Consider the following 13,948-nt stretch of genomic DNA (forward strand, 5'->3'; position numbering starts at 1 on the left):
CAGCCGGCCTGGAACCAGCCGGGGAGGAGGCCCAAGCAGCTGGGAGGAGGGTGGAAGGAAGGATGTGGGCTGACCAGGCAGAAGGGATCGCCAGCATCTTTACAGAGGGTATCAGACCTGAAGGCAGCTGGGGCTCAGGTCTTCCCCCAATGATCTTGCTGCTAGAGGGTCTGCACAGGTACCAACATTTACTATCAAAAACCACACACAACCTCTTCTGGAAGTCCTGCAGAGCACCTGTCACTCTAGGTGCTCAGACAGCATCTTTAAATAAAAGTTGTCCCCAAGGCAGACATGAGAACACTGTAGTAGCAGGATTCAGCTATGTTTCCCATCGGAATAAGGCAAAATCCCAGCCCAGCGCCCCATGCTGGAGGCTGTTCCCTGGACCCAGCCAGCTCTTGAAAAAAGGAGGGAGTCGATATCTATGTGGTCGTTGGATTCAGGGACCACCAGCTCTGTGTGGCTCCCTGGGCACTTGTAATGTGCCAGTCTGAATGGAGATATGCTGTGACTGTAACACACCCAGGATTCTGAAGACAGTACCAAAAAAAAAATGTAAAATGTAGCAGCCACTATGAAGAACAATATGGAGGTTCCTTTAAAAAACTCAAAATAGGGTTACCACATGACCCGGCAATCCCACTCCCGGGCATATATCCACAGAGAACTCTAATTAGAAAAGACACATGCACCCCAATGTTCATAACAGCACTATTTACAATAGCCAGGACATGGAAGCCACCTAAATGTCCACTGACAGATGAATGGATGAAGAAGATGTGGTACATATATACAATAGAATATTACTCAGCCATAAAAAAGAATGAAATGATGCCATTTGCAGCAACATGGACGGACCTAGAGATTATCATGTTAAGTGAAGTAAGTCAGAGAAAGACGAATACCATATGATATCACTTATATGTGGAATCTAAAAAAAATGATACAAATGAACTTATTTACAAAACAGAAATACTCACAGACGTAGAAAGCAAACTTATGGTTACCAGAGGAGATAGCGGGGTGAGGGGATAGATAAATTAGGAGTTTGGGATTAACATATACACACTACTATACATAAAATAGATAAACAACAAGGACCTGCTGTATAGCACAGGAGGGAACTATACTCAATATCTTGTAATAACCTATAATGGAAAAGAATCTGAAAAAAATATATGTATAACTGTATCACTTTGCTGTTCACTTGAAACTAACATAACATTGTAAATTAACTATACTTCAATTAAAAAAAGAATGTAAAAGACCTCATAATAATTTTTCACACTGATTACATGTCAAAATAAAAATATTTTCAATATATTGAGTTAAGCAAAATATATTATTGATTATATTATTATTTTATCAATTTATATTAGATATCTCTATATATAGTAATATATAAATATATTAATAGCACTAATATTACTATAATATATTCATACATATATACGTTAATATAGTATTGATATATGTTATATATTTTGTCATATTACATATTTATATATTATATAATTATAAACAAAATTATTATATAATATATACTACATAGATATTCATGTAACATATAATCACATAGTACATAATAAATTATTATAATATAATTAATATAGCATTCATATCATTGTTGTTAATATAACATATAATTGCATTACATTATTAAATATATTACTATTATTTCATTTAAATTTTTAACGTGGCTAGTAAAAAGTTTTAAACTACCTACGTGGCTCAAATCATATTTCTGTTGGTCTGTACAATATTTCTAGCCAATGTGGACACACACACAGACACACACAGAAAACACTAAGCAGGAATATTTCCAAGTCAGTTATAAACAACACAATATTTCAACATTTATTATTTTTTATTTTCATTTTTCAACTGGTGTGTACTAGCTTTTTTGAAAGTCCAAAGGTTACATGCTTTGTATGTTATATATGTATGAGTCTATCGATATAACATTCTTGAAAGGACCAAATCACAGAGATGGAGAGAGGATTCGTGGTTGCCAAGGGTTCGGGACAAGGCTGGGGAGGGTAGAAGGCAGTGAGAGTGGCTAGAAAGGGGTGTCACGAGGGATCCTGGCAGTGATGAAAATGACCTGCGCCTCGACCGTATTCATGTCATCTTGGTTGTGATATCGTAATGTCATTTTGCAAGATGTGCCTATTGCAGGAAACAGGTCAGAGGTACCCAGGGTCACTCCGTTTTACTACCTACAACCCAATGGCATGAGAATTTAAATGAGGTCAAAATAAAATGTTTAATTTTTTTTTCAGCGCAAACAAAACAGCAGTTGACAATGTAAGACAGCAAATTCCCCTGGGACCCCATTCCCTCGAGGGGCCCAACCAATGTTTCCCAACCCTAGGTGTCTTCCTCACTGCTTACTTTTTGCCATAACTATATAACATCTTTTTACTTAGTACTTTTTTTTTAACCCAGTGAAGTAACATACTGACTTACTGTTTTTCTTTAAATCAACTCAATTCTAAAAGCTGAGATAGGTCCATGGACTTTTGCTTTGTACTAAACAAGAATAACTTCTGAGATACCAGTTACATTTTTCTTTTTTGCCAACTCTCCATAAAATAAATATAGAACTCTGTTTTTCAAGGTTTGAACGTTTCTGTTTGTCTGGGTTCTACGTGTCTAATGTATTCACACTCTCTGCACACGAACGTGTTGTTCTATGGAAGGACTCCAGGTATATTGGTTGCTGTTTGTTTTCCAAAGTCCTTGGATGGAAAGAAAGGTTGGGGGTCCCTAGAAGGACGTGCTAATCTTGGAAATGAGGAGTGATGAGAAGGGTTCGCCTGGAAGAGGAAGGACAAGTCTGGGAACGATGGAAGGAATGGAGGCGAATTCACTCAACCACCACCCACCTCGCCAAGATCCAATAAGCAAAGTGAATGGACCGCAAGTTTGGTGGAGCGCCGGAAAGATGGGGGCCAGAGAGGCCTCCCCTTACACCTCCTGGCTCTTCAGGGCCGGGGTGTCCGCCGTGGAGAACGTGTTGGACTTGCTCTCCCTGCCCACGGACTCTTCGGCCAACACGCCCCGGATCCTGGAGGGGAGGGACTTGAGGAACCGGGTATGAAAGCCCTGGGCAGCGACCACGTAGATGATGGGGTTAATACAGCAGTTGATGTAAGCTATGGAGACACACAGGGCATCCAAACTGGACACGAATTTGAAGTTTGTCTTGTGGGAAAAAGACAGCATCATCCCTGTCACCTGGTAGGGCAGCCAAAAGACAAAAAAGCTGGTCACCACTGCCACCACCACCTTGAGAGTCTTGGTGGAACGGGTGGCACTGCGGCTCCAAGCCCGGATCAGAAGGAAGGTGTAACAGACTGTAAGTGTGACCAGCGGCCCCAGGAAGCCCACGACCAGCCGGATGATGGCCACGGCCCTCTCTATACGTAAACCGTCCTTACCATAGTCAAGCACACACGTCATCTTGTATGGGAAGTGTTCCACATGGACCTTACGATACAAAAAGGAAGGTATGGTCAGCAGCAGAGCCAAGGCCCAGGCCACACCGCAGGCCGCCCAGGCCATGCGGGCCCCTCGATAGTTCTGGCACCAGATGGGATTAAGCACCAACAAGAAGCGGTCGGCGCTGATGGTGGCCAGAAGCAAGATGCTGGCATACATGTTGAGCAGGATAAGACAAGGCAGGATTCCACAGGCAGCATCACCGAAGGGCCACTCGTTGTGCAGGACAATGGATGCAAACAAGACAGGCAGCGCCAGACAGGAGAGGAGGTCAGCCACCGCCAAGTTCAAAAACCAGATGGCATTGATGGTTCGCTTAACCTCGGACCCCGTCACACAGACCACCAGGGCGTTGCCTGGCACTCCCACCAGGAAGACGACTGCAAAGATTACCAGGGCGATCACATCTGGAATACGCAGCCTGCGACTTTGGGAAGAGTCATCCACCGGTATGTCGGGATTATTGGTCCAGTTGCTATAATCGTAGTAATCAGAGGTGCTATTAGTCATGGAGTCCTGGGTGGAATCAGAGAAGCAGGGATGGTATAAGTCTGCAGACAGGTGGCGGGGGGGCCCATCAGAGCTACTCAAAGCCCATCACTCCACTTCTTTAAGTCTTAGGTTTCTCCCGGGGAAATGGGGATGCTGGGGGCTGAGAGCCAGCTGGGGTGTCATACCACTTATTAAAATAGTGAAAACCCTTCCACGTTAATGGGTCTCCGTGCCATCCTGCCACCTCCCCCTGAAGTCCCTGGACTTCCCCAGAGTCTAGCAACCAAATGGTTAAAGCCTAGGCCTGCTACAATACTGTGGTCACTATCGACTCTGGCCAGTACCCATGACACACTGCTTGTTAGACATCTTTAATGCCACCAACACACTGAGATGATATTACTGAGCGGGTAGTTCCCCCACCAACACCACCACCAGCAGTATCACCCCCTTTTGCTGCCTCCCACCCACTGAGGCAGCTCTGTGCTCTGCCTGGGAGCAGCTACCCAGAGTCAGCAGTGTTTCAACAGGGCCTCATATACTCAGGCATCAGGGGTAGACAGGGAGCATCAGTCATCAAGATACATAATATCTTTTTTTAAAGTTAATTCTGCACTTTAATCCTTACAGGAGAATAAGCTAATAATCATACGAACATAAATCCAAAACTGATAGCCCAAGTCCTGAGCTATTCCCTAAATTTAATTTTTCATTTACTTCTTTTTCAAATTTGCATTGGAGTATAGGCAATTTAACAATGTTGTGTTAGTTTCAGGTGTACAGCAAAGTGAAGATATACAATATCTTAATGAAATATTTTAAAGAATCAAGGTGAATGCACCCCCTCCACCCCCAGAAAAAAACCACAGTGCAAAAAAATTCTAATTTTAAATGAAGGCAACCTGCTGCAGTTGTTTGTTTGTTTTATGGCCCTGCATTATTATGCAAGAGGAACCTGCAGATCAGCCCACAGTTTTCATTCTCAGCTGGGTGGGGTTTTGCAGGTGGACAATGGCGTGCAAACATTCAAGCCACGTGGGGCTTTACGTATAGTCATGGGGTTTTAGGAGGGGTTGTTTTGGGAAGGGGGCTGGTAAAGCTTTATTTAGTTTTTCTACTTGGTTCAAACTATGGAAGGATATTTTCCTAAGTGTAGATAGGGGCACACATGTGTCCTTCTGCCCTGGGTACCAGGGTGGCTCGGCACGACACTAGGATCCAAACCCCGACTGTCCTACTTGAAGCCTACGTGGCCCTCTGCAAGTTCCATTACTGCTTCATGCCTCCATTTCATTCCTGGTTAACTCCTATAGCAGTCCTTCAGTTTTAGCTATCGTTCTTCCAAAACCTCAGTCTCAGAGCAGAGAGAAAATATTTAGGGGCGGCAAGAGGAAGAAGAAGAAATAAGAATAAGAAATAGACATGTACCTTGCTAGAGGCAGGGCAGAAGGGAGGAAAGGAATAGAGAAGGATATGAGTTCAAGAACAAAGGGTATCTTAGTGCACAGATTATGGTCTTTAATTACCACCCGGCATTCAAAGGAACCAGGGCTCCTTGGAGAAAGGCTGTTTCCTGTTCTGGGACAGAAAATATACAAGATGAGCCCAGAACATCTCACACTAGAAAGTAAGAAAAAATGTTAAATAATGAGAGGGACATATCAAAGAGACAGCCTGAAAAAGCTCCCACGAGTCAAAAGATGGTACAATTTGCGTATATAATAATAACAATAATAATAAACAATAACTGTGATGCAATAAAATACATTAATAATAAAGATCTATGAGTTCATAATGGTAATAAAAGCAAATAAGCCCATTGGTCATATTTTTATTCTGGAAAGGGAATGAATCAAGCACTTATCCTGCCATTTCTGTACAGAGTCTATTTCAGGGATTAAAAAGAGTCAATGTGGGAGGGCCTTCTTTAGAGAAGAATCTAAAAATAATACTTGCAGAAGGAATGATAGACGAGGAAACATGGATCTGGATGACAATCAACAACACCTAATAAAACCATCAGGTGAAAAACAGACAGGAACTTTATAATAAACAGGTTGGGCTGGCACTGCACACCCTCCATTCAGCCTCAGCGCCTGGAGAAGACAGACAAGTAGACTTTTGCTCTATCTGATGTGATGCAGTAGAAAGGATACGGCACCACCTATGAAGTAATTTTTGCAAAAAAAAAAAAAAAGAAGAAGAAGGTCAATCTAATCAAGATCTAAAACTACCAGTTTACAGGAAAAGCAGAGGAAAGAGGAACACGTTATCACACCACAGGGACAAAATCAGGCCCACCGGAACTCAGGAAACGCTACAGGACAAATGGTCTTGTTACTCTCACAAATAAATGGCGTTTTTAAAACGGAAGGGGAGGGACTTCCCCGGCGGTCCAGTGGCTAAGACTCAGCGCTGCCAATGCAGGGAGCACAGGTTCAATCCCTGGTTGGGGAAATAAGATCCTACATGTCGTGCAGTGCGGCCAAAAGATTAAAAGAAGGGGGCAGGGGAAGGAACGGGAAGTGTCATGGATTAAAAGAGGTTTAAGAAGCATATCAAGCAAAGGCAAAATGGAGACCTTGGTTGGATCCAATTGGAATAATCATATGGGAAAGAAGATACTTCAGAGACAACCTGGGAGATTTAAAGATGGACCGGATAGGGCTTCCCTGGTGGCGCAGTGGTGGAGAGTCTGCCTGTCGATGCAGGGGACACGGGTTCGTGCCCCGGTCTGGGAGGATCCCACATGCCGCTCCGCGGCTGGGCCCGTGAGCCATGGCCGCTGAGCCTGCGCGTCCGGAGCCTGTGCTCCGCAGCGGGAGAGGCCACAACAGTGAGAGGCCCGCGTACCGCAAAAAAGGTAAATAAATAAAAAATAATAATAAGAGCTGGATTTTTAGGGCACCTAAATTTGCAGGCTGAGGTTGATACCCACTAAACACCCAGCTCGTGGATTAAATAAGATGAAAAATGTTTAAGCACCTGGCAAAATGCCTAGTACACTCTAGGGAGACGAGAAATGGTAATGCTCTTATTATTTATCGATCTTACAATTACTGAAGAGCTCAGATCTTTCTCTGAACAACTGTTTCTTATTTCTAGTTCCTTTATGTTACCCTAAGGTCAACTGGGTCCATAGGGCTGATGGTCCAGGGTACTTGCTGGTAGAGCCATAGCAGTGATTAAATTATTCAGAGGGAAAATGTCAGTGTCAGCTGATGAGTGGATGAACAGGGTATGCTATACCCATGCCGTGGAATATTATTTAGCCATAAAAAGGGATGAAGCATTGATGCAAGCTACAACGTGGATGAAGCTTGTAAACATTATGCTGAGCGAAAGAAGTCAGACACAAAAGGTCACGTATCATATGCTTCCATTTACATGAGGTGTCCGGAATAAGCAAATCCATAGAGATGGGGAACGTGCTAGTCATTGCCAGGGACTGGGGAAAGGGAATCAGGGAGGGAGTGCTTAATGGGTACGGGGTTTCTTTTGCGGGTGGTTAAAAGGTTCTGGAAATAGATACAGATAGTGATGGGACAACATCTTGAATGTACTAAATGTCACTGAATGGTACACTTTAAAATGGTGAATTAGTGTGTGTGGCTGATTCATTTCGTTGTGCAGTAGAGGCTAACGCAACATTGCAAAGCAACCATACTCCAATAAAAATTAATATAAATAAATACATAAATAAAATGGTGAATTGTACATTACGTGAATTATACTCAATTAAAATTAAAATACCAGTGTCATAAAGACAAGAGATGAATGGGGACGAAAGAGCCAGGACAACCCAATGTCATGTGACATCCTGGACCAGAGTCTGGAGCAGGAAAAACAAATTCACTCTAAAGGGCATTATTTGGACAATTGAGCAAGTTTGAATATGATCTAGTATCGCACCATTTGCATATAGATAATAGTATCTCACCAAACAGTAAATTTCCTGACATTGATCATTGTGCTGTGCTCGTGTAAATGAATGTCCTTGTTCTTGAGAAGGAGACACCGAGACATTGGGGGGGGCAAAGGACATGATGCCTGCAACTTACTCTCAACTGGTTCAGGAAAAAAAGACAGTAGATGATAGATAGATAGATGATAGATAGATGATAGATAGATAGATGATAGATAGATGATAGATAGATAGATGATAGATGGACAAAGCAAACTTGGAGAATCTGGATAAAGAGTATATGGAAGTTCTTTGTATTATTCTTGTAATTTTTCTATAAGTGTGAAAATGTTTCAAAAAAGTTAAAATTGTTGAATTGTTTCCATTGATAACGAGCCCCTGCCCTGAGCCACCCACCTGTACCATCCCCACTCCCAGAACCCTGGCCTCCCATCTTTCTACTTTGGGACCCCCACCCCCAGTTCCCATGCTCGGATCACTACAGGGTTAATGCCGGGCATGGTAAGAGGCCCCAGACCCTGCTCGGGGGGGCTCTGCCCCTTAGCAGGATGTTAAATATTTTAAAGGTCCACCTCAGACATGATACATGAAACTAACTTTTCTCCCTGCTCGTTTCACAAGCTCTCGGCCATGCTTAGCTGCAGAATAAGCCAGACCTCGAAAAGGGGAGCCTCCCCACCCCCTGCTCTCACGCTCACCCTTATCCCTCTCATCAGCTGACAAAATTCCTTTTCTGGAATGAACTCACGAGGCCCCTTCCTCTCACTGACTTCACGAGTGCAGAAAAAAGATGCTAACTCTAACCCTTTGTGATTTCTAGGATGCTCCGGATAAAAAAGGCTTGCAAAGGTTTGCCATCGCAGCATAACTACAAAGACTAGAAATAGCTGACGCATCCAGCAAGAGGGGACTGACTAAATGAATGACGGCAAATCCAGGCAAAGTAGCACTATGCAACCGCCGAAAGAATGAGGAAGTTTACGTAAGGATGTGTGTGGAAAGAGCTCCAAGATCTAGGGTGAAATAGAAAAAGTGAGAACCGAACGGTGTGTGAAGCATGCTACCTACAAAAGAGGAACCTCTCTCTCTCTCTCACTCTCTCAGTTTTTCTCTCTCTCCCTTCCTTCCCCCCTGCTCCCTCCCCTCTGTCTCTATCATTCTATCTCTCCGTGTGTGTATGTGTGTGTGTGTGTTTGCTTGTGTATGCACAGACTAGTTCCAGAAGCAGACAGGAAATCTGTAACAGTGGTTCCCCCTGGGGAGGGGAAGTAGTGGGTTGGAGGCAAGCACTGGAAGGAAGATTTTACCATACATGCTTTTGTTCTTCTTATATGTAGAGCCATACCAGTGACTGCACCGTCCTTTCCCCCCAAAATGGATGTTATATAGACTATACAGAAGAATTCATGGTTCTACCATTCTAGGAGTCTAGGAAAGATTCTAATGATATTTCTTCATTGCACAAATATTAACAGGCTAGGGGATTTGTTCCTGGCATACCTGGCACCTGCCCTTGGAGAGGTTATGGTCTACTGGGAGAGAGAAATGAATCCCCAGGGATGGTAACTGAGTGTGTTCCATAGAGAATCCAGCCTGCTGTGGGACCAGGAGAAGGGTCTTGGTGAAATAAAACCACAGCACCGTTCAACAGAATTTTCCGTACTGATGGAAATATTCCAGATGTGCACCTTCCAAGATGGTAGCCACCAGTCACCTGTGGCTGTTGAGTGCATGAAATGTGGCAGATGTGTCTGGGAACTGAACTTTTACTTTTCTGTCATTTTAATTAAATGACCGGCCACATGTGCCTGGTGACTACCGTCTTGGACAGCACAGGTCTGGGGCTCCTAAGTGATTCCTAACTGCTGGGCGCTGTTCTCCATGCTTCCCAGGTGTTAGTTTGTCAATTCCCTAAACACAGTATTTATGCCACAACAACCCCAAAGGCAGGGTACTCTTATTGTTCCTAAGTTCACAGGCTCCTTTCAAGAGCCCTTGTCTGTTGTGTGGAGAAATGGCTCCTGATCAGAAGCGAAGAAGAGGAGGTTGGGATTGTCTAGCTGCGGTGAGGGATGGTGGTGGCTTGCACTAGGGTGGTGGCAGTGAGGAATCATGGATGAATAGGAGGAGAACAAGGTGAAGAAGATGCTTACGAGAAAAGAACTCAGAATTGCCAAGCTCTGTTCTAAGTCCTTTTCACATATCAGCTCGCTTATGTATTTAGGCCATGTGGCATGCAGGTTCTTAGTTCCCCAACTAGGAATTGAACCTGCGCACCTTGCAGTGGAAGCGTGGAATCTTAACCACTGGACCGCCAGGGAAGTCCCATGTATCATCTCTTTTAATCCACAGGACGACCCTATGAGCATTGTTGCCATTGCAACACCCATTTTACAGATGAGAAAACTGAGGCTACAGAGCTTAAGAGACCTTTCCTAGTCCTCGCAGTTAGCAAGTGGCAGAGGTAGGAGAGAACTTCTGAGAGTCCAACTCCAGAGCCCTCTCTGAGAGGCTACCAGATCTCAAGTGTATTGGGAGTGAGGGGCATGCATTCAAGGCAAAAGGCCACAAGGTAACAGGGAGGAGTGTCCACACACCAGAAAAATGAACGAACATCAGTGTGGCTGGCAGGTAGCCAAGACGAGGTGGGAGGAGCCACAGATGCCATGTTAAAGGATATGTATTTTATCCTGGGGTAATGGGGAGCCATGGATGGTCTTGGAACTGAGGAGGGACTAGATGAGAGTTTCTCTTTAGAAAGATCCCTCTGGCTGCTGTGAGGAGGTAAGACTAGAGGCAAGAGGACCAGAGAGGAGGCAGGGGCAGGGACCCAGGCCAGCGAAGATGGTGGCTTGGATGGGGGTGATGCCCAGGGGAGGAAGAAAAGTGGAAAGACTTAAGAGGCATGACAGGGGACTTCCCTGGTGGTCCCGTGGTTAAGACTCCGCGCTCCCAATGCAGGGTGCCTGGGTTCGATTCCCGGTCAGGGAACTAGATCCCGCATGCATGACACAAATAAGACCCAGCACAGCTAAATAAATAAATAATAAATAAATATTTTTTTAAAAAAGGAGGCATGACATGACTACAGTCAAGCAGCTGGTGGGTGGTAAACTCTGCCCCAGCCCCTTCCCTCCCTCACTGGGCTTCAGTCTCGCCATCCTCACAGCAGGAAAGTCCTGCCAACTGTCCCCTCCATTACGGTGGAAACAACAGACTCACTTAGGAATGCTGTCAGAGCTCATAAATACGAAGAAGGCACAGTTTTCTTTTTTTTCCGGAATATCCCTCTCCCTGTTCCTACATGGACACACGTCTTTAAACAATCCACCCACAGAACCACTTGAAACCATTACAGCATCCTCTGAGACATGGGATACAAGGGTGGAGGTGAGCACCTCGACTCAGATTTACCTTCCTGAGTTTGCAATCTTTGTGACTCAGCATCCCTGAGCACGAAGAAACATAAGCACTTGCATTTTAAAAACCACGAGAAAAAGACAAGCCTTCAGATCCTTTGAGGATGCAATGAACTGCCTTTCAGGTTGGCAAAAATTAAAAATTTCCATATAACTATGCAGATGGGGGTCTAGACAAGTAGATACTCTCATGCTCTGTAGATGAGGAATGTAAATTGGTACAAGTTTTGTCAATATCTGTTAAAGTAAAAATTGCCCATGCCTTGGATTCAGCGTTTGCAGTTCTGGAAACCCAGATGTGGGTCCAAAGATATAATTTGGGTTTTGGTTTGGTTTGGTTTGGTTTTGCCACGCGGTTTGTGGGATCTTAGCTCCCTGACCAGGGATCTAACACCGGCCCTTGGCGGTGAAAGCACCGAGTTTTAACCACTGGACCACCAGGGAATTCCCTAATTTTGGTTTTAAAGACAAAGTATTGGACAGCCTAAATCTCCTTTGATAAGAGATGGAAACTCCCACTGGCATATCACACAGCTGATAAAAGGAAAGAGGCAATTTCCCTGAAATACATGGGGATGATACCTTCCTCACAGATGGTTTAAGTCAAAATTCATAAGTGTCAAGTGCCTAGCACAGTGCCTGGCATGCAGTAGGCGCTCAATAAATGCTGGGCAATAATATAATATGTTATTCATGAAAGAAAAAAAAAAGACATAGGACAATGTGTAAAAGAGACTTCCCTTGGGCTTCCCTCGTGGCGCAGTTGTTGAGAATCTGCCGGCTAATGCAGGGGACACGGGTTCGAGCCCTGGTCTGGGAAGATCCCACATGCCGCAGAGCACCTAGGCCCGTGAGCCACAACTACTGAGCCTGCGCGTCTGGAGCCTGTGCTCCGCAACAAGAGAGGCCGAGATAGTGAGAGGCCCGCGCACCGCCGTGAAGAGTGGCCCCCACTTGCCACAACTAGAGAAAGCCCTCGCACGGAAATGAAGACCCAACACAGCCAAAAATAAATTAATTAATTAATTTTAAAAAGCCAAGCATTTGAAGCCCTTTAAAAAAAAAAAAAGAGAGAGACTCCCCTTTATAGAGTGGGTGGGGGAGAAAGGATAGACATGTCACAAGCATTGAGGGCCAACTGTATGCCAGGCAGTGCTGTAAGAGCTTTCTGTGTATTATCTCATTTAATTCTCTCCACGACCCTACGATGTAGATTCCGCTCTGTAGGGTTACTATCCCCATCTTCGCGGTAAAGAGAAGGAGGTTCAGAAAGACGGGTCTCGTCCGCTATTACACAGGAAAGGCAGGGTTTGAACCCCATTTCAGTATGACCCTCGTGTCAAACTGCTCCTTACTTCGTTCCCTACGCTGCCCTGGAGCACCTGTAGACTGTTTCCAGAAGGATCCACCACAAACTGGTGCCCACCGTTGCCTCTGGGGGAAGCTACAATGAATCTGAAGCTCTGGGGAGGGAAGGGAGTTTCACGGAATACCCTTTAGGGGTTTGGAGCTATTTAACAGAAAGAAAAAGAAAAAGTCGAAGCTAATCGTGGGCCCTATAATCCCTTGACAATCTAACTTTTAACTGCCTCTCAGACCTGGAGTGGGAGAGTCTGAGATGAGGGAGAGGGGAGAAGGAGGGGGCTGGGGGCTGGAGATCCAGGACCAGGAGGAGGGGGAAGGAAAGGGGGAGAGGTAGCAAGAAGGGGCGAGTGGGGAGAGCAGACGGAGCCCAGAAGGGTAGAGGGTGTCTGCCCCCAACTCCCCCCACCAAGACTCACCATATTCAGGTTTCTCCCAGGTTCTCCGCTGATCAAAGTTTCCCTCCTGCCTGAGGGTTGTGGTTTTTAAAGCCCCAAGTGACTCTGCAGAGAGGCGGAGAGGAAATGACCCATCTTTCCCCTCTGGAGTTCTCATTGGTCTAGGGCTCCTTCCACGGGGCACACACCCAGAGAGACCTGATCACCTCCTCCCAGCCACAGGAAGGAGGCAGGGGCTCCGAAACCTGAGGAAGTTCCAGGTCCCAGGAGGGAGGAAGCCAGAGGAAAGAGACCCACGCTCCATTTAGGCTCAGCCCCTCTCCAGGCCTTGGTTTGCCCCATTTGAGATGATATCTTCCTTTCCTTCTATGGCCCCAGATAGCAGTGGAAAATCTCAGGGGTCCAACTGGCTTAAACCTGGGAAACAGGGATTGTGAGACCCAGCCTCCCAACCAGGTTCCATTGAGGCCCAGAGAGGCAAAGCAGGTCTGTGGAGGTGGCCCAGCACTTGGGGACTGTTCCGTCTTCCTCCCTAGAGTTTTGAAGTTGGCACACACACACCCAGAGCCACCACCATCCTTTCCAGCCCCATTCTGGGTTCTTGTGGAAACACGCTGGAGTCTGGGGCAGGGAAGGATTCTACCTGATTTAGTTTCTTATTGCTGCTGTAACAAATCGCCATAAAACAACAAAAATGTATCCTTTCACAGTTCTAGAGGCCAGAAATCCGAAATCAAAATGTCGCCAAGGCCACACTTCCTCTATAGGCTCCAGAGCAGAATCTGTTCCTGCCTCTTCCAGCTCTGGTCTCCGCCAGCATTCCTTGGCTTGTGGCCACATCACTC

The 13,948-nt window shown here is 45.3% G+C and overlaps 1 protein-coding gene across 1 annotated transcript; it reads right to left on the minus strand.

The window, feature by feature from the left end:
• Positions 1–1,851: 1,851 nt before the first annotated feature.
• Positions 1,852–13,173, minus strand: C5AR1 (complement C5a receptor 1). The gene is made up of 2 exons (XM_067720904.1): positions 13,125–13,173; positions 1,852–4,023 (listed from the first exon to the last, which is right to left on the minus strand). The coding sequence occupies exons 1-2, from the start codon at positions 13,125–13,127 to the stop codon at positions 2,974–2,976; spliced, it is 1,053 nt and encodes a 350-aa protein (XP_067577005.1). The 5' UTR covers positions 13,128–13,173; the 3' UTR covers positions 1,852–2,973.
• Between the last annotated feature and the right edge of the window lie 775 nt (positions 13,174–13,948).

Source organism: Pseudorca crassidens, chromosome 20 (genome assembly GCF_039906515.1).
Source record: "Pseudorca crassidens isolate mPseCra1 chromosome 20, mPseCra1.hap1, whole genome shotgun sequence".
Classification (NCBI taxonomy): Eukaryota; Metazoa; Chordata; class Mammalia; order Artiodactyla; family Delphinidae; genus Pseudorca; species Pseudorca crassidens.